Source organism: Seriola lalandi, unplaced genomic scaffold, assembly GCF_002814215.2.
Source record: "Seriola lalandi dorsalis isolate HSWRI2012SDOR001 ecotype SW California unplaced genomic scaffold, Sedor1 jcf7180002054966, whole genome shotgun sequence".
NCBI lineage: Eukaryota > Metazoa > Chordata > Actinopteri > Carangiformes > Carangidae > Seriola > Seriola lalandi.
This window is the reverse complement of record NW_019525517.1, coordinates 2,175,977-2,201,389: the sequence shown is the minus strand read 5'-3', so window position 1 is coordinate 2,201,389 and position 25,413 is coordinate 2,175,977. Positions and strand designations below refer to the sequence as shown.

The 25,413-nt window shown below is 42.3% G+C and overlaps 2 protein-coding genes across 4 annotated transcripts in view; both read right to left on the bottom strand.

Annotated features, from left to right (window-relative positions):
- The window catches only part of appa (amyloid beta (A4) precursor protein a), a 30,917-nt gene extending 6,534 nt beyond the window's left edge, over positions 1 to 24,383 (bottom strand). Inside the window, exons 1-8 of one of the 2 annotated variants that reach the window (XM_023395614.2) lie at positions 24,198 to 24,383; positions 8,092 to 8,259; positions 6,200 to 6,329; positions 5,730 to 5,842; positions 5,416 to 5,606; positions 4,737 to 5,065; positions 4,004 to 4,171; positions 443 to 576 (exon numbers count right to left, since the gene is read on the bottom strand). In XM_023395614.2, the coding sequence (XP_023251382.1) occupies positions 443 to 576; positions 4,004 to 4,171; positions 4,737 to 5,065; positions 5,416 to 5,606; positions 5,730 to 5,842; positions 6,200 to 6,329; positions 8,092 to 8,259; positions 24,198 to 24,257 (1,293 nt within the window). In that variant the 5' untranslated portion in view covers positions 24,258 to 24,383. The remainder of the gene's footprint in view (positions 1 to 442; positions 577 to 4,003; positions 4,172 to 4,736; positions 5,066 to 5,415; positions 5,607 to 5,729; positions 5,843 to 6,199; positions 6,330 to 8,091; positions 8,260 to 24,197) is intronic. The other variant, XM_087170885.1, reaches the window with a different exon arrangement.
- Positions 24,384 to 24,596: 213 nt separating this feature from the next.
- Positions 24,597 to 25,413, bottom strand: part of cyyr1 (cysteine/tyrosine-rich 1) — a 7,692-nt gene continuing 6,875 nt past the window's right edge. For both annotated transcript variants that reach the window (XM_023395640.2, XM_087170886.1), the window contains exon 4: positions 24,597 to 25,413. This exon is cut by the window's right edge and continues 291 nt beyond it. The gene's annotated coding sequence lies outside the window, so the exon portion shown is untranslated.

Here is a 25,413-nt window from a genome sequence, read left to right as displayed (position 1 = left end):
GTAGCAGACCTAACCAGAGCGGCGCTCTTCGAGCAACAAAAACGTTGCTCTAAGTGCAGTAGAAGGGTGTCAGTGTTCTTGTCTGGAGCTTTGAAAAAGCTGTGACGTTGCCGAGGACCATCTGGCCCTCCGCCGGAGAGCGAGCCGCTTGATTAAAGAATACAATTAAAATAGAAATGGTTCAGTCGGCTTACCCGGGAGGGATTAACAGACGCACCTATTCATTTTACTTGCCACACCTCTTTTCCCTTTATTTTCTATTCATAGAAATATCTTTGTCGTCTCCCTGCTCCAAAGAAAATCCTCCTTTCTGTTCTCCCTGCACAGCCACCATTACTCATCCACACACATGTGGTGACTGCTGATCAACTTTAAGCCTGTTAAATAATAAAATAACATTTAATGTTAAAAAATAAATCTTTCCTTCCCTCTCTGTCAGTACCTGGGACATTCTCTCACGGTGCTTGGCCTCCAGGCTCTCTTTGGCCTTCTGGAAGTGGGCGTGTTCGTTTTCGTCGTTAGGTGTCTCCAGGTAGTGGTCCACAGCGTCAGGGGAGCTGGGTGTGGCTGTGGGTACTGCATGACATGGAGGTAGAGGGAGAAAAAGAGGAGGCGGGGAGGTGAAGAGACTTCCAGTGGAGCATCTTTTTATTGCACACTTTCATGTGGTTGACCGGGGACTGGCTGCATTGCCTCAGCACGAAAGAACACAAAACACACAGCCCGAAATGGGTTAATAGGGTTAATATGAGACCGATAGAGGAAGGAAACAAGATAGTAGCTGTAGCTGGAAGCCAGCGCCCTCCAAAAGCAAACAAGTGAATGTCTCAGATGACCTGCAGTCCTTTGTAGAGACAAAGAAACAAGAGACAAAAACTCTCTCTCATTTATATAACTTCATTCAAAGCGTGATATGGCTCCCCTGCCAAAACACTGACGCTGGAACTTATCCTGTGGGCTCAGAAGCACAGACTGAATTGTGGTCGACGTATCAGCCAGAAATGTAAGTGGATCATATCATTATATTGCGTGAAAGCTAGATTTAATCAGCGGAAAGTTGATTATCTTTCATAAGTGTGTTATCAAAAGTGGCTGGTAGTGTGTGTTTGTGTGCGAGTGTGTGTGCTTGCATGAAGGTCGCACGTCATGTGAAACTGGTTACGTGTGATGAGAGTGCGTGACTGCACAAGACACGAAAACAATGGGAAGATGTTATTCACTTTGACCTGAGCCGAGTGTTCCTCAAAATAATTTAAAGAAAAAGATTTAAAGAAAAAAACATAAACTCATCAGCATCATGTGGATAGATTTTTAGTTTAATTTACCCAGGGTTACAAGTGTCCTGCTTCCATCTCAACACAGCGGAGGTATTCACTCCTGTACACTGTATTTAAAGGAGCAATCCACTAATTCCTTTGGTTAAACCATTCCAATTTTATTGTCATTGCTGCTAAACATTCACAGCTGTAGTGTTTCTGCACTGTACACTTTTCACAAATCAAAAGCACTGAGACATATTTTTCCCTTATTGACAATTTGTTTCCTTGCAAATGTCCTATTTGCTCCCTAGTTCAGTACATTTATTTTGCACCATTTTATGGGAGTGCCTCCCAAAAGTCACAGAATGGGTTGAACAATTTGGCCTCCGTGGTATGTATATTACCTTTTGCTAGAAATGTCACAGTGCAATGTCTGCCCTTATGATAGATGTGTAAACTACAGTTTTGTGAGACTAGACCTGTCAGTGATGGAGCAATTCAGAATCTAAACTGGCAGAAATATCAATTTACCTCCCACTATTGAGTGTTTATTAGGCAGGGAATAGTGAGTGTCAACAAGGGAGAGATTTTTCGGCACAGCCTGGGCTTTTGAAGGAGACATTTAACCCTTGTGGCCATTACTGCGTATGTTATCTACAAAGTTCCTCTGTTTATTCCACACAAGCTGCTCTTGTTGCTGACCAACAGGAGAGCTTTCATTAACTGCACAAATGATGAATCAATGTAATGTTAGAACAAACGCAGACAGAGAACAACGACAGAAAAGTGACATTTGCTGTGTCAAAATTACTGTGATTATATAAGCTTTATACTTAGAAAAAAAACAGCCATTTGACAAAATGCCATTTGCACAAGACTGACTGTGAGTGAATATTAATTGGCCACACATGCAAGTACAGTGTGTGTATGTCCGTGTGTGCCTGTGCTGGCACTGGGGGAGGGACTGCAGCACTTTCTCACCTCGACTGTGAGCAGAAAACCTATATCAACACACACATGCACACAAACTCATGTACTTATATACACACACACTGAGGATAAAACTAGATCCAAATATAGGGAGATGGAGATAGCATGACTCCGTTTCGCTGCAGGGCAGATCATGCACTTCGTGACTGAGACGCACACACACACACAGACACACAGAGTAACACACACACACACACACACACTTGTATGACGCAAGGTCACTGAACCTTACACAACGCTGAAATCAGCATCAGAGCCAAACGCTTAAACTGCCTTCCGCTCCCCACTATAAGGCACAAGCCCCATCTGCGCACACACACACACACACACACACACACACACACACACACACACACACACACACACACACACACACACACACACAATCTTCTGGCAATGAAAAAAAAAAATGCCAGGGGGAAAATTGGCTGGGCAAAGCTGGAGTGAGTTACTGTTTAAAATCCAATCAGTTCAGTTTTTGAGTGAACAATCACGTCTAGCTCAACAGAGAGAGGTGAGAAGTCTCCATTACTGTGAAATTCCAATGGACAAACTTTTTAACAAGGTGTGAAAATCATCAAGCAATCAGCCCCATTTTCAGTTCTGCCACTGATAATCAATCATCACAACGTGATATAGAAGGCAGGTGTGCTCTGAGAGTATGTAATGATGTATTGATGAGTTTTTCCTTACCGCTGCCTTGGAGACGCTGCACATTTTCAAAACTGCAGCAGGGTAATTTGACACCCGATTTAAGTAAATTGAATGAATTAACCGGAACATATTTCCTAGGTGACAAGGATGGAATAATGTAAGCAAGCCTACAATGTGTCAGGGATGTAGAGGATAATGTGCAGCGAGGTGAGGATCATTGCAAAATAATTCCTGCCTGGATGGTTTTACAGCTCATATTCATGTTAAAGTAATATATAAGATGATGCCCATGAAATTGGCTGTAATCACTGAAATTAGAGTAGTTATCCCACATGCTCTAAAGGGCATCAGCTCTGTAACCATGGTAATGTAAAGAAAAATCATTCAGCCTCTATAGCAAATTGTCCATGAAAATGAACCCTATGTATCTAACTGTTGTTATTGGAGCATTTGCTTTTGGCACCGTGTTTCACCAAGTCATTTTTTATAGAAATAAGTAGATTCAACTTTAATCTGATATTTGGAAATATCAAACCTAAGAGGCTCTTCACTGAGGATTCTGAAAAGGCATGCAGTTTCTGTTTATTGTCATGGCTCGAACACACTGCTAAACACACCTCACCGGCTCTCGACATCTTCCAAAACACAACTAGATGCACCATGGCTCAAAGTTAAATGTAAATGCTTCACAAAACGTCTCACGCTAGAAGGTACAAAGTGCCCTGAGTGTGAAAGCAAAGGCAGCAGTGATCGCACAGGTCGTCAGGTTAGTGGCTTCAAGAATCCACAAAGGATTATGGGAAGGTTAAAGCCTGTTTTTGGTGAAAACATATTTTGTGGTTGTCAGACACACACATACACACAGGCGCACAGGTAGTGAGGAAAAGTGAGTGTTAGCCAGGAATGGAGCTGACAGGTAGGGATCAACTGGCAGAGAAGCACACCAAGCAAGAAACCTTTGAGCAGCTGTTAATACCTAGGGGACAGCTCGGAGAGACAGCGAGTAAACGTGAGGGTTAGAGACACACCGGAGATGGAAACAACTGCCATTCAGACCAGCTTTCTGCTGGTCGAGGTTAGCTGCTGTCGGCCGGACTTACTGACACTGCTGCAGACAGACAGGCAGTACTCCTCTGACTCAAAGTTATTCCTGTTGCCTCCACAGCCGCCGTAGATAAACTGAGCACAGCGGCCCTCCTGTCGGTCAAAGTACCAGCGGGGCAGCATGGCCCGGCATGGACCTGTCTCTGCATTGGCCCAGCACACATCTTGAAGGACACACACACACACACACACACACACACACACACTTGTCATCATTCACGAGCTCACCATACACCATGTAAGCACATCATCTTTTTGTCAAAGTCTTTGTAAAGATCTCAGGTGATCACCTATAAAACATGGACACATAGAAATAAAATACTTAATGTTACATAACAGGCTTTCAGCATTATTAATGCTGCTTGGAATTGAATTTAAGAACAATTTAACACTGAAATAAAGAAACAAAGCTGTTACAACCAATTCTGATCCTAATGGAACGTAGCTAATGAAAGCTGTGAAATGACAAATGAGCACAATTAGAAAAATGACAGCAGGAAATTAATTGTTGAGGAACATGAAGTTCAATTGTGTTTAGCAAAGCATAGAAAATGGGGAAAACACATTTTGTGTGTTGCACCACTGAGGTTGTTCCACATTAATCTAAATGCAAAGAAACCTCATCAGTGATATTCTGTTAATGAAACCAAACAAAAATAACCATATATAAAAATGGAAGATGTGAACCAAAACTACACACACACACCCACATCAGAAAATATTACTCACCCCTGACAACTTCTTCCACAGATTCAGTGGTGGTGGTGGTGGTGGTCGTCATGGCAACGTTGGTGGTGGGCTCGTCGGCATCATCGTTGTCGTCGAGCGTGTCGACAATGTCGTCGTCTCCCTCCTCCTCCTCCTCCTCTTCCTCCACCACCTCTTCGTCCTCCTCTCCGTCTCCGTCCTGGTCGTTGTCCAGTAGGTCCTCCTCCTCCTCTTCCTCCTCGTCTTCTTCCTCGGGCGTCACCTCCTCCTCTTCCTCTTCCTCTTCCTCCTCTACCACAGATGGCCTGGTTTCCTCTTGCTGCTCCACTGGCTCCGGCTCCCGCACCATACTGGGAGAGAAGGAGGGATGGTAGAAAAAAGGAAGGGAGAAAAGATGAAGGTGAGGGGGGAGTGGAGAGACATATGGAGTCAACAAGAACAATTTCAGGAAGGAAAGGTGTCAGAGAAAGAGGGATGAGCAAGACAAGGAGGATGAATGAGAAGGAGGGAGGGGCAGAGACTCTAAATTACAACCAACCTGCAGTTTGCTTTCAAGGAGAGAAATTTTATCCTCAACGCAATGTTGAAAATGAAAGTGGCAGCAACTATGATCATCTGAGCGCTGATGTATTACTTTGCTGCTGCCTTGCCCTCATTTATCTGTGTGTGTGTGTGTGTGTGTGTGTGTGTGTGTGTGTACCTGTTGTCAGAGTAGTCAGTCTCTGCTCCACCCCACCAGACATCAGAATCATCAGCATCCTGCTCAGCACTGTCGGCGTCACGCTCCGCCTCAGCGGGACAGCACACAAACTCCACTCCTCGGAAACGGTCGATGCCGCACGGCAACAGCATCCCATAATCATGGAGATTCATGGTACGGTCTCCACAGGACTACAGAAAGACAGAGAGGAGTAGACAGGAACGAGGAGAGGAGATCAGTATATATTTGTGCTAAACATTGCCATAGGGTGTATGTGTGTGTGTGTGTGTGTGTGTGTGTGTGTGTATACTCACCTCCTTGGCTACAGTGTGCCAGTGCAGGTGGCTCTCACACTGGTCCATGCGCTCCTGGTGCAGGAACTTGCACTTGTCAGGAACAAGCAGGGCGTCGCTCACAAACTCTCCCACTGCAGCAGAACCAATATCCAGATTTTTAATTCCCATGCGCACACGCGCACACACACACACACACACACACACACACACACACACAAATACGCACACACACACACACACACACACACACACACACAACAGGCAGCTTGAGCCCACCCTTCTGACTGACTGTAGACACATTTGAAGCACCACACTCCAACAGAGCATAGCTGACTCCTTCGTTGCTATGGTAACCCATGGAGTAACCTGAGCAAAATCTCTTTTCCTCTCCTGCTTTTAATTCCTAAAAATGAAAACTACTTTCTAGAAATGTTTCCGCACAGGCACTGGAAACCGTGTGCGTCAGTAAAAACACACATTGGACTCACCCAGGCAGCGGTAGGGCACAACGATGTGCATGTGACTGCGACACTGCTTGCGCCCCTTCTTGCACCAGTTCTGGATGCTGACTGGCTGGTTGGCCTCCACCACGTTGGTAATCTGGAGCTCTGGGTACACCTACACACACACACACACACACACACACACACACAGAGTATTGTATATTGTAACAGTGTCAGAGCACAACAAAGGCGAAAGAGAGAAGAATAGGTTTTCCTCTTCGTGAACAGTGGTAGCCTCTGTCCATCACCTACAGCTCCAGGAAATCTTGCATTCACCCTCCCTGTGTCCTACACTGCTCATTTTTTAATACAGTACGTTTGCCCTGCAGCCTTCTCTTTTTTGCATTCTTTCCTTGTGCAACTTCCTCTGGTCCTCTAACTCTGAGGGCAGCTTTGCTCTTGCTTTCTTATTCTATTGAGAAATATGGGAAAACATTTAAGGAACCCTGGTTTTCTGAAACATTCTGATCCTTGCATTACTGCGGTGCTCATTGATGCCGTTTCTGCTTGGCAGGCTCCGCTGTGTTTACTTCTATGTTCCCCTCAGCCATGCATGACATCTGCCTCTGCACAATATTCAATGTGTCATCTCTCTCCAAATACCCCTCCCCTCGCCCTTCTCCATGACACCTCCTCTTCTATTTTCTCTCCCTTCATGCCTCCCACCAGGCTGAGGAAAAAATAATAATTCCATAAACTTCTTGTTCCTTCTTACATTTGCCAAGTGGGAAACTGATTTGGTAAATATTTGCTTATTATCGCTGGACTTGTTATTCGTGCGAACACAGGAGGGATGAACTTATCGTCTTTTGAGCCCGTCTGAAATGCCTTTCAGAGAAATCTTATTATGCATCTACAACAGTGAAGTTCACTGTGTTGTATTGCTGCGTTTGGTCTGGTTAGCTTTCACCTAATAATAACCTAACCCAGGCTTGTAAAGTAAAGTCACATGGACTTAAGCAGCTTGTTTACTGAGCAGAGTTTTGGCATCATGTCATCCTGCCAAATTGGGGATTTCGGTGAATAAAAACAAATCTGCTGCAGACTCTGCAACACAATCATGATGGAAATGACTGTGCTCTATATTCTTAAAACCCAACAAAAACAAATATCTCAGACTGGCCCCTAATAAACACAATCCTTTGTGCTTTGGGGTTGGTTCATACTATTCACATTTTCAGGAATCTTTGAATGAATGCATTTTTTGCTTCATACGTTTGATAAATATTCTCACTTGCACAAACATACCAAAATAAAATGGTAAGTTCTAGAAAATGAAAAAAATACAATCCAAATGAACTCCTCTAAAGTGTTTCCAATAAAGAAACTACTCTCCTGCCTGCTCAATCATTGTAATTTTCTCAGAGTGTCAGCTTAATGGCTAAATTGACCGATCAAAAATCAAACTACAATATCATGAGTGTAAAAATGTATCATCCAGGCTTATTGCTAACACAAAGCAAAATAAACACTGGGTAATAACAGCTTAAGAAAGTGGCCAAATTAGAGACATTTTCAAGCCATGATGAATTATTATTAAAAAAAAAATGAAGCCCCCTTGAAATTTCACCTTCATATTATTATTGTTTTAAAATTATCCTGACATTCAATATCTATATTCCCCACCTTAACTTCACGCCTTCCGGCTGCTACGTTTTACTACAATACATACAATGAAGATTCACATCAGCTTTAAAGGTGGACTTTATCATCTTGTAACCTCAGACTTAATTGATTCAGCAGGGGAAATAAATTGTTGTACATATAGGAACGAAGGTGAGCGGCTTCCACTATCCTACACACACACACACACACACACACACACACACACACACACACACACACACACACACACACACACACTCCCCAAATTTTACCTCCTGGCAGTACTCCAGGATGCCCTCCTTGGTGCTGATGCAGCTCTTGGTGCCTGAGGGGTCTGGCTCCCACTTGCCGCTCTGCACGTTGATGTGCATGTTGAGTTTACTGCAAAACATGGCCACCTGGGGCTCTGCCAACAGACCCATAGAAACATCTGTAGGCACCTAGAGGTGGGGGGCAGATGTGAAAGAAAGGGAGAAAAAGACAGAGAGATTTAATGAGACTTACCACTCATGTTAAACTCCTTGAGCACTTGCGCTGAAAAATGCAAGACGGATGCAATTAAATTTTATTACTTGGATAGAGGGGGGCCGGGAGAGGAGAGGAGATTAGTGTGTTCGATGAAATGAGGTGAGCTGGTTTAAGACGAGAGGAGCGGGAGAGGGCTGGGGGGGGGCAGCCAAAGACGGGGTGTTCGCAAAAAGAGGGTAATTTTCCTTCCTCAATTTCATCATCACTTTGGGTTTGATTTCTGTGTTCTTATAATCAAACTCTTGCTCAGGCATACACAGTGCCTCTGTTCATATTTTCCATTGGACTTTTTTCAAATGTGCAAAAAAAGATGGACATCAAAAATCAATAGCTTCAGAGGAATAAATTGCCTCAAACAACAGGCCCGGAGCAATCCACTGCACCCTCTGTTTTCTATGATGTTCATGCACAAGCACACACACCCACTCAACTGCCCTGTGCAACACCATTTATGGGAACAGTGTACATCTCTCTGCCCATAAAGGCTGTTTTGAAGTATTTTCCAGGGCAGTATAGTGTTTATATAACCCTCAGTTGATTTGTTTTTGCTTCATTTCTCTCTGTTAGTGCAGCACATTTGAGCATAAGAGCAGGTTGGCTGGAGGGGAGTGTGTGTGAGCAAAGGTGTGTGTGTGTGTGTGTGTGTGTGTGTGTGTGTGTGTGTGTGTGTGTGTATGTGTGTGTGTGTGTGTGTGTGTGTAAGACAGAGAGAGTCTGCCTTTGGCGTGAATGTATGAATTTTTGTGTTAATTTACGCTCCTGTGTGTTGATTTGCGTCTCTGCGTGTGTGTCTGCCTTCATAAGGAGGTTTTGTGCCGAGGCTCCCCGAGGAGAGGAGGTGCAGACAAACCACTGAATGTCTGCATTGTACTGGCAAATGAGCTAGAACAAAATGGGAGGGAATACGGCGGGGGAAAGAGAAGGAGATGGAGGGAGGGAGGAGAGGGACTGTTGCCATTGTGTGCTCCCTAATCTTGTTAATGGTTTTGAAGGCCCTGGCAGGCAAACAAATGCTGTTTTGTGAGATGGATAGCATATTTTTTCTTCCAGACTTGGTTTTCTCCAAGCAGCCGGGGGCATAAAGTCCTCTTCCAATATGAGAATAGCTGGTGGGGGCAATCAATTTGGATTAAATTTGAAGTTTAAAATTCAAATGTTTGGATTGATTTAGCTGCCATGTATCTGGTGTTCCAGTGGAGAGATGGACTTTATCAGCTTGCATTATATTCCATTTATACACATTGGCTGCATTTACACTCTTGGCAGAAGAAGACAGTACTCTCTGCAGCTGTTCCTTTTCTATTTACACTTGACTGCACCCAGAGAGTCCAGACTAAGCAGAAGAGAAAAGCTTGCCAGTTACTCAAACATGAGGTGAATGTAATAAAATCAACACCTGTACAATGTAATGCTGTCTAATGTGCACCAGAAAGTCAACATTTGTGAAGCTTGTAATGGTCAGTTTGAGGCTGTGGGGGGGATTTTTGTTAAGTGCTGTTGCTTCACTGCTTAGCACTACATTTTAAAGTGCAGCTCTACAGGTGAATGGATAGCGGCTGGTAGAGCTTGTGACTGGTGCAAAATATTAAGAAGATCCACAAACAATGAATTTATTGTGGCACTACTGTGTTGCTTTAAAGGCAGGTGTGATACTGTCCCAAATCACACTCAGGCCATTAACTAGACAAATAAACATCAGGCTGGATTATGGGTAATAACTTCGTAACTATATCAACGTGGTATCTCTAAATATAAACAAAGTGCTTATAATAAAATAAGGTCAAAGTCTTAACCTGACAATAAAGACAAACAGGGCAGAGCCAGTGATGTGATTGGCTGTCCTCTCATTCTGACCAAAGCAAAAGCCATTTAATTGAGAAATACTAAATGAATTTGTTAAATAAAAAGTTAAGAAAAATAAACTTTTTGAAATTAAAATTAATTACTTTTTGTTTACTAAATGCTCTTACTGTGAAAAGATGCAATATTAATTTACAGCAATATTGAACTGGGTTTAGAAAAGATTATTTCACTATTTATATTATTCTTTCTTAATATCTTATTTATTCTTTTGATATTGAAACTTTAAGGAGTAGAAAATATACACCCTATTCTATTCTATTGCTGTCAGTTAGCATTTCCTGCTAACTACGGACATCAGGGATGTTATCACTAAATTCCAGAAATATTTGAACTCATCTTTATATTTAGTGTGACAGATTGATATAGTGACATCTCTGGTTGCAGACATGCACGTTACACAGCCTGTGAAGTCATAACTTGCCAGATGATAGATCACTCGCTCAGTATTAGGACAGGTTTATTGGTTCATTGGAACTATGACAAAGTTTATACTGCACTTTCCTAGCAATGTAATTAGATCTGTTAATGGTTGATTTTTTTTATATCCTCATGAGATATTCTGATTTATCTACTATCTGCAAACATTTGATTTGTCTCAGGCCTTTTACCTCCATGTGTCACATCACTTCCACTGAATTACACATTAAGTGTCAAAAATGTGTAGTAACTAGTTCTTGGAGGTTCAGCCATACACTGTAGTCAAATGAAGGTAAAAGGAAGCACGCGCACACACACACACACACACACACACACACACACACACACACACACGCACACACACACGCACACACGCACACACACACGCACACACATTAGGGTGTAAAATCCTCCTGCCCCCAGCCCTCCTCAGCTCCAGCACATGGCAACGTAACACTGGTGGTCGTCAGTCTTGACACAGAGCCATCTGCACCATGTGGGGTTATTTAGGGGTCTCTGTTCGTCGATTCCCACACGACCATCTGTGAGTGAGGAGTGCTAACGGGCATAGATCAAATCCCATCCTACTCATTAATAGTAAAACCCAAGGCAAACTGAGAGCAGAAAGTTTTTTAAATAATCTTTAAGAAGTCATTTGCATGGGTACTATCTTTTAATTAACTCACTTTTTGGGTGCCCAGTTTCACTCTGACCTTATCAGCCCAGCCTCTGGCCTCTCCCTGTCGCTTATTGAAAAAGATAAACCAACTTCCTCTCTGCTTGGGGCATAGGTAGGCAAATCCGTGCCAACTGCTCGATGACATTCAAATTTTTTGTGTCATCCTCTTTTGGCTGGCAAATCATATCCTAGCCAATCGCACTCTCCTCTCCCTTCCTGCCTTTTACTGTCTCCACTGCTATCTCTTCACCGCTCTGTCTTCTACTCAAGGAGGAACAGGAGGAGGAAGATGAGGAGGAGGAGGAGGGGGAGGAGGAGGGGGAGAGTAGCCAAGCCTTTGCTGCAAGCTTATAAATCTGAGTCCCAGGATGATGGCAAAGGCAGGAGCGGGAGGAGAAAGTGAGAGAAAGAACAATAACCACAATGGTGAGAGGCAGGGAGAGATTGGAAAACAGATGAATTGGACAATAAGCCTTCGGGGTTCGAGCAGAAGGTCAAGCGCTTTGTAAAACAGCAGGGATGTCGGGCTGGAGGGCCAGAGACAGAGAGAGCTGCTGAAGGAAATCAGGGAAGGCTTAATAGAGAAAAGATGGGAAATTCAGGTTTCAGAGAGATGTAGTTTAGAGAGAAAGGATGTCTGCTTCTTCTGTCAGCAAAGTTCAACAGCGGTTACAGGACAATTCTGAAAAGCTCCTCCAGACAAACAGTAACATCACTGATTGTACTGTGGGTAGAAATGATCTTTACACTTCCCTTCCACATCTTCAAACAACTGGAGAAATAACAGATTGCATACAATTTGCATTTTTGCAAATCCCCCCAAAAATAAAAGATAAGAGTAGAAGGGTTGTTTTCTTTTTTTGGATTCTTCTGGCTCCGGTAACAATGCTGGGAAGCTGGGATCTTCTCTAAGCAAGCAACAGATGGACTAAAAAAAAAAGGCAGACGGACAAATGGAAACACATCAGCGGCAACGTGTCAGACAAATGTATATCATAGAAGGAGAAACCAGGCTTCCCTTCTCTCTCTCTCTCTCTCTCTCTCTCTCTCCCCCTCTGTCTGTCCGTCTTTATCCTATCTCAGCCCTGGATCACTGTCCTGCCAGTCTGCCAGCCGGTCATCCTGCAGGGGAGGGAGCAGTAATCTGGGCACTGAGGATTAGGACGGCAGCCTGGTCAGGAGAAATATCCCCCTTTGCTCTCAATCTGGCATGATAGCCATCACCGTAACGACAGGGAGTAAGCCAGGGGAATGGAGGCTGATGCTGTATGAGAGTGACCCCGAGAAGTTAGTTCAATTAAAGTCGGCAGACACGCTGGTCGCATATTGCTTGGCATGCTTCTTCTGCCAGCAGAAAATTACAAGTGATGTAACTGAAGCAGTCATCAAAATGTCCTCCAGCTTCTTTCTACTTTTAAGGATCATACGAGCTGATAATATATAGTTTGACAAAAAAAAACCAAAGCTGCAGTTTAGGAAGCTAGCAAAGTCATAATAAATAAAGTGAATTGTACCCGGGTAATGTTGTTTCTGTGCTATTTGCAGGAAGAGTCAGTCGCAGAAATAAAATACAGACTTAAGCTACTGAGCCTGCTGACCCATATAGGGCCACAAAATTAAGTTGCACATAGCCCATGTCCAAGTTGTTAAAGCTTGACATGCAATGCTGGTTTATAAACCATAAAACGCATTCAACATCGCCATAATAATTTCAGGATGAGATGGAGTCTGTTTTACCCTGAGGGAGGAACATAAAAGACAGAAAAGCACTACAGACACAAACAGACAAACCAACAATCTAATAATGTAATACAATAAAATACAAGTTTGGAGTAGTAAAGCGATTAAAGTGAGATTATTTGCTACTGCAATTTGATAAAGTGGTTTGCTACACCAAGGAGGTTTATGGTGAGGATGATGACGATCTCACTGCAGCAGCGACAAAAATCACACACACACACACACACACACACAAACACACACACACACACACACACACACACACACACACACACAGTTATTCGAATCACACTTCCCATCTCAGACAGGTGACCTATTTCCACAGCTGGAAACCATGACCCAAATCACATCCAGGCAAACTTGAGACACAAGCAGCGTGATCACTGCTTCATCACCATGTGTCTGACTGTCATATGCTCTGACTTAAAGGATCACGCCGACAACTTAAGTCAGATTTTTGTACTTCTAAACATTATTTGTCAGGTGCACTCACTTGTGGCTTAAATTAAAATAAAGTGGGTTAGAGCTGGAATGGTTAGGGCAGTAATGGATTAGTGGATCAACAGTTAAATTAATCTGCAAATATTATGACAATGGATTTGTCATTAGTCATTTTGGAGCAAAAATGCCAAACATTCCTAAGTTCCAGCTTCTGAACCGTGAAGATTTGTGTTTCTTTGCTGTATGTGACAGCAATCTGTTATTTCAGCATTTTTAAATATACTTCTGACATTTTAAAGACAGAATGATTAATTATAATATCACTTAATAGAGGAAAAAAAATACACAGATAAATCAAAAATGAGAATAATCATAAATTCTAGCCCTTTGTTGTAGCAAAGTTCCCACACTTCAAAAATTATCTTAGAGTACGACATTATCATGAATGATAGGAATAAAACCCAAGTAGTAAAAAAAAAAAAAAATTGCGTGTCCCTTTTAACTATCTCGACTTCAGCAGAAAACACAAATTAGGCGCAAACTCCACTATCTGCCACTCGGCTCTCAGAGGAGCGAACATTCTCATCAATCTGTGCAGCTGCACAGCACTTTACATGCGGGACTTTCAAAGACATAACTCTTCTTCCCCTTTATGTAAATTGCCTAGCCATTCCCATCTCAAAGTCATTGTGTAAAGGGACTTGTACTGATATGTGTGAGCGAATCCGCTCATGGCTGCTGCTTTCAGAGATGTGATCAGCAGCAATAAAGAGCAGGGGAAAAAAAGGAAAAGGGTTTATTACCCATTACATTTAAATGAGGGGTTATCAGAAAAAGAAATATTGCATCACATGCATACAAACTGCAATAAATCCTTTCTTAAACACACACACACACACATAAACAATCTTTGAAGTGTCCCCTTGGGCGCTGGTCCTGCGGTGCTATTAATTGTACAGTCTTATCTGAGTTGCCCAGGCCTGCCATGGGGAGTTGGGTGAAGGTGGTGTAGGGGTGGGATAAGGAGGGAGGGTGTCTTAGATCAGCTCTCATCCCAGGGGGAGGCTCCCTGGAGAGCAAGAGCTCTATATACACACACACACACACACACACACACACACACACACACACACACACACACTCACTCTCTCTCTCTCGTACACATCTTTTACAGGCATCTTTGGCTATGTCCAAGCCAGTAGCAAACAAGACAAGGCTTTATTCTCCCCAACTGGTAAGTGTTAGCGACGGTTAACAACGGCTCTCATACACATTCACTACGTAGACGAGAAAGACGAGTCATCACCTGCAAATGCAGCGTAACCCAATGCAAATAAAGACTTTATTGTCATTTATGAGTGGGATAATGTGTTATACGATACAGTAAACTTATATTGAGTTCCTTGGAGTCATTAATCAAACAATTGTGGTGGAAACGAGCAGAAGTGCGACGGTCCGTGGGTTGTTTACAAGATGCATCACTGTGGGAATTTTGTTTGCTTAGCTGGGGAGGATATGTGACGGCTGTATTGGATAAGACTGGCGAGGTGACAGAGGCGCTCAACGATCTCGCACACAGCAGTGCACATGGCACGTGCATGCCCATACGCATGAACTGTATAATCACCTTGGCAGGCCCTGCTGTTACTTAAAACCCTCAGATCGTCTTTGACTAGACTTAAAGGTGTGCGTGCAACAACATCCCACTCTGGTGTGTGTGTGTGTGTGTGTAATACTATCTGCACTTGATGTTTGGGAAGCAGAACTAGTGGGTAATGTGTTTAACTGATTACAGGGCAGCCAGACCCTCTTCCTTTCCCTTCACACTCCGTGTCGACCAAAAGTTCAATTACAGACCAGATGTAAAAAAAGAAAAAGAGAAAAAAACCTCTGGCCCCTTACAGAAAGAATAAAAATGGCTGTTGGGTGGGAATGATTGCCTGGCTCAATAGCTTAAACTGGAGTAAAGTGAGCTGAATCAGGTTATAAAACTAAAGCACCTCAAGAAAAGCAGACTCCATCGAATCATGTTCATTCAGGCATTTCTTAAAATCAATAGATCTAAGTCAGTCTGGGATAAATATTGATTTCCTAACTTTTTTGGGCTTAAAAGGTCAAACTGACACAAAATCTGCCACACCAATTTGGTGCATTCTGTCTTGTCCTCCTTTTTTTTTTTGGTTAACTCACAGCTTATCCCAGCAGTCCTCATCATCAGAAGCTGACTCTGTGAGGAGAATATAAGTTTGTTTGAAGAATTATCTTCATTCATATTCAATGCGATTAAGCTTTTCTTTCGGGGGTTCCTCTGGAATTAGCATCTCAGACAAATCTGTTTAAAATCTGATTAGAAGTGTGTAAGAGAAATTGTTCTGACTTCTGCCCACTTAATTTGTCTAGACTTGATGGAGGGACTCTTGGTTTCCTTAGTAATTATCACCATGGAAACGGAGTCTGCTCTCAGCCTCTCAGGACCTGCTTGTTATAACCTCCCTCTGTCATCGCTGTGGCAACCTGAGGTAACATCATTATCCAAGTCACCCAGGAATAGGAATTTCATCATCAGGTTAGTTTGCTTTCGTCAGGAAGTGTGTGTGTGTGTGTGTGTGTGTGGTGTGTGTGTGTGTGTGTGTGAGTAACCTGCACGTAGCTGCGTGTGCATGCAGGTGTTTTTGTGTGCCTAACATGTAAACATTAATCCAGGGCAATGGGCGGGTCATTCAGTACCGGCATGTTAAACTAGCTCTGACCTCACTGGTAAGCAGATGGGAATCACGCTGCAGTGGACCGCCAGCATACACAGATGGAGCTGTGCGCCCGTGTGCGCACACACACACACACACACACACACACACACACACACACACGGACTGAAGATACACTCAATGATCACACCACAAACTACTCAGATACAAAATTATGCAAATCTGTTAACGATCTCACCCAAAAAATTATGTTAATAAGGGTTGTTTTTTGCCTAAAATGAAAGATGCATCAACATCTCCACATGGTTCTGATGTAAAACAACTCTCATGATTCAGCTATTGTAATCATGCACTTCCTTTCCTTTTGTTGTAAGGTTTATTTATGTGGAGAAAAAAAAAAACATCTTCATGCAATGAATGTCTGAGATAAAACAGTATTTCAGTCACCGTTTCTAAATTTCCGGACTTGACTTTGTACACATCCAAATTTTCCATTAAAACCCCAGTATTGTCCTTTCTGCATCATTCTGTGTCATCTTTCCTCAACAGGCCATGTCACAAAAACAAGAAGCCAACAACACTCAGCACCGCTAGCGCCTTCTTTGGTGACAGGCTGGCTGGATGCATGCGTATCAACACGTCAGTTTCAGCATCTGTAGCAACAGCATCCTCCTCACCCAGCAGGATTTGATCAAAACATGTCTTTCATAATTTGTCATCTGCATCAGACGCATGCTGCAAAAGCATAAAATACACAACGTGCATTTTTGTGTGTTCACTGGCATTAACTGCAGGGCAGGCTAAATGAATCTAAGTGCTACAATTTTCTTCCATTCTAAACAAAGCCACATTTCATTTACACCCTGCTGAAACTAAGCATGTGCAAACGAGAAGTCTAATAACCCTGTTTACAACTACAAAGAAAATCATTTTATGGCTGATTGAGAGCTGACGTCATCCTTCATCAGTGTTGTTAGAGTCATTTGTGAATCAGGGCCCTGGGGCTGATGGGTGTGTATCTGGAATCATCATTAGTGATTATGAGCACCACCTCCACACATGCCCGGCAGGTAAACAGTCAGTATTTCCTGAAGGAAAACAATCACCAGTGGAAATTTACTATCTCGAAAGGGTCCTGTTTTCCTGCTAAAACTTTAATTTAATTATACGTTAAATGACTTAACTTACACGAACTTATATTGGATAATTATGATTAATATCAGCTTAACAAGATGATAAATTTCAATTTCACAAACGGAAATTTAAGTGACTTGGAGTTTCCCACAAAGCTAACCGTCAATTCAAACATAAGGGCTTTCCTACACAATGGCTCCTAGTCTCACACACACACGCACTTGGCTAGATCTGCATCACTTCTACTGAACAAATGCAGGAAGTCTGCTTCTATCATGGAGACCAAACAGGAAACAGATCCAGATATAGCAGAGCACAGTTAAGAACATCCATCCACTATCTGGAGAAACTCTCCATCTCTCGTCGCTGTCATTTGCAACCACCACCATCACCACGCTTCCAGCCACACCCACACACACACACACACACACACACACACTCACGCAGAACTTGGCATTTTAAACAAGTGTTGCAATTTCACACTTGGACTCCAAGAGAGCTTGTCATCTACAACTGATGGTGTGTCGCCTGACTCTAAGGGGTTTCACATACCCTCTGAACTGTGAATCTCAAGCCAAGGGCATGCCGCACATCAGTAACATACTCTGTGGATGACACAGCCTTTCAGGAAAAAAAAAAAGGAAGAGTGAGAAACTATTCCGGTGGAAAATGGTATAAAAATGGAGAGAAGGAGAAATGAGTGAGAAGAACGACAGAAATAACACACAGTGACCTAATTATAGTGCAAGTACCAGGCACCTAGGGAAGACTCCACTGCTATGGCAACCCTGAACACCCAGGACAGTGAGTGGAGACATGATAAGAGCAATGTGAGAGGATGAGGGGATGAGATCACTTCTGTGAGTCGAGAAGTATGACCTCAGAAAACAAGGACCCTCGTGGGTATTTTTGTGTTGACAGAGGCGGGGAAACGAAAGAGCTTCATCATTAAGAAGACATTTTCACAGAAAGATTCCCCATCTTTAAAATAATGAGTCAGCAACCTCTGCACAAATCAAAGATATACTGAGGCAAAGTGGTTTCTTAATACACATGCATTTTATGGATGTGTGCTAATGGAAAAAAAAAATATGAGTGCTGAAAGGTTGAAAATATGAGAATGATGGAAAGTAGAGGAGGAAAAATGACCACAGCGATTCGAGCTCCACTGTGGTTCCACAAAGTATTTCTGTGGTTCATTTGGAAGACTTGTGTTTGTGAACAGCTTATATTTGGATTAGTCACATTAAACTGTGGAGATGAGATACATTTTTAAATCAAATACATATTACATTTTCTTTTAATTTTAAATTCAGTTCATAGACCAAGAGCTGAGTGAATATTTAATCCAATAACAGCCAATAACAATATAATTTTTTATACTGTGGGTGTGATAGATAGATACCATAGGACTTTTAATTTGTAAATCCTGTCCAAATACATCCATTTTTTAAATTCTATTTTACCTTTTTTATTGACAACCAATAGGCCGACAGGAAACAGTGGTTAATGGTCTTCATGCAAATTGCATCTTAGCCACTGATCCACCAGGACAATCACAGAGATGCATTTTCTAACCCACTTTGCTGCATGTTGTTTTTAGGATCCAAGTACCAAATTCACCTAAGTATCTCTAGACTGAGTCTGTGGAGCCACTTCATATCAGTCGTTACTGCACAGGACAGAGAATAAATGTCAAAACTCCCTGGGACTAAAGTAGGGGCTGGACTTCTGCTCGGCTCACCTCTTTTTGATTGGAGCTTAGAGGTGTGCTGGTGTTTCTTTGGTCCATTACACAATCCAACAGAGAGGACACAAGGTTACACCGTTACGTGCCGGGCGGGTCTGAGTCACGACGTGTGATGACTAACTGAACATCGGTTAGTCAGACGGGCGTGAATCTACACATACACACAAGAATTTAATAACTTGGCCTCGGTCAGATTATCACACTATTGATTATATTTTAATAGGTCATTCACACGCACACACCAAAACATATCTACAGGACATGTACAACACACGATGCCAACAGCACTTATAATGGAGGTGTGGCTATAAAAGCACTGCAGCATTGATGCCTTGACAAGCGATAGCAGGAAGATGCTTCCAGATGGAGGCTTTGTGCAGCTTCCTCACTGATGTAGTGAAAGCTGGATGTACCCGGTGCTGCCGCTGCTGCTGCTGAGTAATTGCACAGGTCAGGGCAACTGGTTTCTCGGCTTATTATTCAGATTGTGTATCAACAGCTGCTTATTCAGCAGTGGTGAAATGAAGAGTGTGTCTTCATGGCGCACTGCTGATATTTACTGAAGGAAATAACAGTTCAATGGTGATGAATGGTGCTGCCTGGTGGGAGAGTCGAGAAGTGGGAGGGGGAAGGTTGTGTTCCCTGAAGGATACGAAGTAATAAAGCTAGCGCTGCGTACATGTTTGAACTATTAGAGCTAATTATGAGAGGAAGAGGTGAACAAGATGAAGAGGAGGCTTTTCAAAAGGACTTGCAACGCCACATTATTATAATCTACATTGTCTTGGCAATGAAGCCACATTAATGCAACTAGACTATAACATAACTGAACAGACACCCATTTAAAGGTTTTCTCTTTGCAACTTGGCGACATCTGCCTGACACTGGTAAGCTCTTCATGACAGTCAGTCACTAGGGTTCTTGACCTGATCCTGATCTGGTCATCGATACTTGTCAAAGCAGTGTCTGATGCACCTCCTCGTTGACCAACATGTCAGACTTTAGTCTGTGCTGCTTGCACTCGAGTATTAAACACCTATAAGCAACAGCTCCATTCAGACCTTGACTCTGAATCTGAATCTTCTCCTCAGTCGACAGAAGAGGAACCTCAGGTTAATTCTGATGCTATTAGATGCTTATTGGATCTAAGCAAACCTTCTGGTATTTATTCACAGTGTTTCATTGAGAGGCCAGGTTGCACTGCACAAAGCCGGCCTTTGAGCTACGCACTGGTCTGTTACCGCTGAAATCAGCCTGACCTGATTCCTACCATACTTTTAAAAGAGGGGATGCTACATGTCAGTAGGAAAACATGAACGCACACAGACGACTCAGGACTGTGAGAATGACGATAACAGAGACAAAAAAGAAAGTTAAGAAGCTCTCAGATTTGATGAACAGCTGATTGACATCACCACTGGGGAAACCTGTGTGTTATCTAGGGTGTCAGAAGAGAAGCAGTGGAAAGACAGCTCCAAAAGACAGCAAGCACATCAGCGTCCTACCATTTCCAGGCACCATGACAATAGAGACAACAGTATCAAAAGGTCAGGAATTCTTTTCTCCAGGACAGACAGAGGGGGATGCAGGGGGAACATTAATTGGGAGCGCTGCGGTGTCGTTGTTGTTGACACAACCAAGATGGACAATGTGCGCTGTTTGAACAAGGAAATTTTATAGCCAACTCTTTGCACCACTGGTTGGACATGAAAGATTAAAAGCAGAAAATGAGACAATAAAACAGGGAGAGCTGGAAAGAGAGATGAGGACAATATTCACTGTTTACCAAGAGGAGGCCAAATACAGTTGATGTGACTAGGGCTCCAATTATTTTCATTATCAATTAATGTAACAATTTAATTAGGTAATCGTCTTAAAATATCTTATCTTGTCCAACCAATGGTTCAAAATCCAAAGTTATGTTATGTGTGTGCACATCATGTACTAAGAAAGCCAGAAAATATTCTCATTTGAAAAGCCAGAACTGCTGAACTTCTGTCTTCTTCTGCTTAAAAAGATTACCTAGATGTGATATTACAAGATGGATGAATTATTCACTGATGTTAGCCTCAGCTGACCTGCAAACAGCACAGCCATAAGACATACTGAATTTTGATGAAGAGGTTTCTCAACTGCAAACAGTCTCACACCACTTTTGTTGTTGCTTTTTCTACCTACAAGTGCTGCGGGAGTCCTGGGTTAAGCACAGAGTTCAGTCTTTCTCTGGGGGTTGTCGGATGCCATTCTGTAAAATTACAAACTGGAGGAGAAGTACAGGTGAGGAAGGTGAAAGTGGATACAATAAAAAGCAAAGTAAGAAAGTGGAAAGCAAGAGGAGATATATTAGTGTCGGAGGATTTCTCCTTCAGCGGATTGAAACTGCAGCGTGAGCAGCAGAGAAGGTGCCAGTGAGAGAAACGCTGGCAGTGCCAACAGGCATAATGGCATTAAGGCTCACTAATAAGGGGAGAGGGCTAGTCCGCCCCAGGCTGAAAGACTGCAGTATGCACACAAACAGACTGCCTGCACCCATCCAAGAGCCATTTCCCAAGGATTTACAAATACACAAAGGCTGGCATCCAACTCCCACGCTCCACACCACAGCCTGCGTGTATAGGGCGGGCCCATCAGGAAAAAACAGCTTCCTAGAGCTGTGTGTTTGGAAGTGTGTGTTTGCATGGGGCAGTAATGAACACTATTAACAAGCCCTAACAAGATCAAAAACTTGCAACATCTCATTTTCAAGTCTGATTTAATCTTGCTGATATTAATCCTCAAATTTTAAGCTTTTTCTTCTTTCTTCTGTCTTCTATCGCATTTCATCACTTCTGCCTTTGATGTTGATAATGTAAATACAGGGTTTAAAGGGTAAAGATTGTCTTAAGCAATGTAAGCAATGGATTACGAACAAAGCAGATGGTTTGCTTGATGTGGAGCCCAAACTATTCATTCCAACTGCACTGATTCTAGACTACGTGCAGGAAATCAAGAAGGTCAGCTGCCACATCTCACCTGATTCATCTCAAGGAAACAGATTCAAAAATGTCCAAGACAGCAAAACAATGAGGCCTGAAAGGAGTATAACAGCCATTGTCTGGCAATATTGATCTATCTCAATAACACCTTTATCGTGTTTAAAGCTATAATTGCTCCAATTGGAGATCCCAACACTGCAGCTGCTCCTCAGCCACAATTGCAGGTCCCATGTGAAACAATGTGGCTACTGGTGGTCATAGGAATGTGTAATTTATCTCCCAACATGGCCACACTGTAAATAATATCCAGCCTAAGTAAAGTCACATCAGTAGCATGACCTATTAGTGGTACAATCAGTCATTAAAAGAAGTGAAAAAAAAGACTTCCCATTTTGGGAAATCCCCTTGAGTCAAACGTTGCTTCACTTGTTTGGGGAATTTTCTTAACACACATTTTAGTAGCCTGCCTTACAAAAAAGGGGAAGTAAAGCTTTACTGGTCCACAGTATGGAAATCATTACACAACTGAGAATGATGATGTGACATTATAAGACGTCTATGTGCTGTAAATGGCTGATTTTGATTTATTTTTTTTAAATTGCACATATTCGTGACATATTACTACAATATCAAGAAAAGGATATGTTAAAAACAGATATTTTTTGCAGTGTATAGGCTATTCACAAAGCGATATTCTTGGTGAAGACGCTTGAAAAATGGATGAGCAGTGATTATGTGAAACTAGGTCCACTGTTAAGGCAATATTAAGAATATCACATATTTACAATGTGTTTATCATCACACGAAGCTGCACAATAGATACAAAACGAGTGTGAATAAGCAGCAATGATGATCGAAGCTCCTGTTGGCTTCCCAGTTTCCCGACCCTCGATAAATGCTGCAGTGCACCGCCGCCATCTTACTTCTCTATTCTCTACCATCTGACTGAAATATGTGGGAGAGCGTTAATAATGTTAGTTTTCCATGGATAGGGTCATTTTCACGGGTTCATTTATTTTGTTTAAAACAGAATCAGGCGTCAAGTATTTATTACGACACAACAAGACGCTTTATTGACTCATTATCATTCCCAAAACACGCCCACTCCCTTAATATTAGCCCTCGGGATATGGAAAATGAAACAATACGCTTGTCATTTAGTTACTGTAACGACCAGATGGAATTACCCTTAATGACCAGTAAATAACCTTTTGATAACAGCAACATCCAGTAACATTGCGCAGTATTACTGAGGGTGAATAATTTGTTGACAAACCCAACTTGTGTAACATTTTAAATCAGAGAAACGCAAGTTGCTTCTCGTTTTGACAAAAGAAAAAGGACAAATTGTGGGTGCAGCTTTAAATCAGGGGTGTCGGACATTCTCTCTATTGTCACATAGTCTCAATAAATCAGTTACCATAGGCTTAAAGGGAGACTTAGCCCGAGAAAAGACATTACGGAGTGCCTCGAAACGGGGGTATTTAAATTAAATACGTGTTATTTATCAACGTTTCGTGCTTCTGGGGAAATAACTACGAATAAAACAATGGTAAATGCTAACAAAATATCCAACTGGTTTCGAAATATTGTGAAAAACAGTGCGTATTATCTGGTTTATAAACAGTATATTATAGAGTGTTAACAATCACTGCCAACTAGCTAGGTTTTTCAACGACACTTCCGGTTAAAACCTTAAACATAAAACGACAGGCAAACAAATTGCAGTTTTTTTTTTATTCATGTACACTTGATGTGAGTGTCAGATGTACCAACCTGAACATTACGAGTGGTTTATATTCTCATGAAAATTATATTTTTGTTTTTACATAAGTAAATTTCGCATCGTTACCATAACTGGTACAGCGAATGGTACAAGCAACAGTAGATAGATACGTTAAATGTCGTATAGTCATTGTTTATTTATTGTTTTATACAATTTAGTTACTTCATTTGATAAAATTTAAATTGCCTGGTTATGAATTATCTCCTTGCTCACCCCCTCAAACGTATTGTAAGCTTTAATTCTGAAGGTACAAGTGCTCCTCTTCCGGTTTTGTTGTGGCTACCTTGACTCTGCTGACTGCAACAATATGGTGGAAAATACTACAAATTCTCTCACACAAAAAAACGGGATTTTTCTTACCTCGGCAGCCAGAGCCGAAGCCGCTACCGCCAGCAGCAGTAAAGCCACTCGGTCCCCCATGTCGTTTCGCTGACACGACGCTCCTACAAGCAGCGTTTCACCGACCAGTTTAACGTTTGCGTCGGGTGAGAAACCGAGTGTGTTCAGCAGCGCCGGTGACTCCCGTTGTCTGATGGTGAGTGATACCGAGGCTGCACAGCTGCTCAGCCCCAGGATCACCTGACCACAGCGGAGTGGGATTAACACACACACACACACACACACACACACACACACACACACACACAGTTTATCGCTCACACTTTATTCTTGTGACACACACATTTTTATCTTCTAAGTACACGCACGCGTACACTGTTAAATATTCACGTGAATAAATACAGACTGTAGACGTTAATGTTTTTTTTTTTTTTTTAAAAGTCACGTTTTAATTACATCTTTAATTTACAATACAGCCGCTGACACAGTAAGGAAACACTTGAAAAATGATTTACCTGACACATGATTAATACAGTTAAATCTCTTCCATCATTCACAGTCACCCATCACATGAATCAGGTCAATTCACGTGCAATTACAAACAGTTCAAATGATGAATGTTTCACAATTTTCAAGAATCTCACAAAAGGCAAAAGGTTTACAATTTTTCATTTTCAAAGAGAATCCATTTTGGTTCAGCTGAACGTAATGTGACCCCCCAGTTCAGTTTTCACCCTCACATTGCTTCAAGTAAGGCAACAACCCACTCCTTTCAAGTTGTCCACGCCTGTAAGGTCAGTAATATTATGCATTATGGTCAAGTCTTTGTACACATGACAGCTCTGACTTCTTTAAAACACCTTTAATCATTGACTTCCACCTCATTCACTGGCATAAATCATGTCTTTAAAAACTACATTGTCTTCTGGAAAGACTTTTTCTCCTGCGAGGTTCCCCTCCACGCTGACAAAAGTAGTCTTCACCTTCATCAAAGTGGCACGCTGCCTTTGATGTGCACAGGCGGGAACGGATAAGGATATTGGTTATTAGTGGGGAAAAAAGTACCAGCTGCAGGCTAGCAGGGCTGCTAACAGTTATCAGGACATGCACGTGTTGTGGCCCTCGTTAGACATCCAGACCCACAGCTTGTTAAATTATCATTTCCCCCCCCCCACCATTCGGTCCAGACTCCAGCTGAACAAAATTGCACTGGGCCTCCCTTTTTGTTTTAATGTGG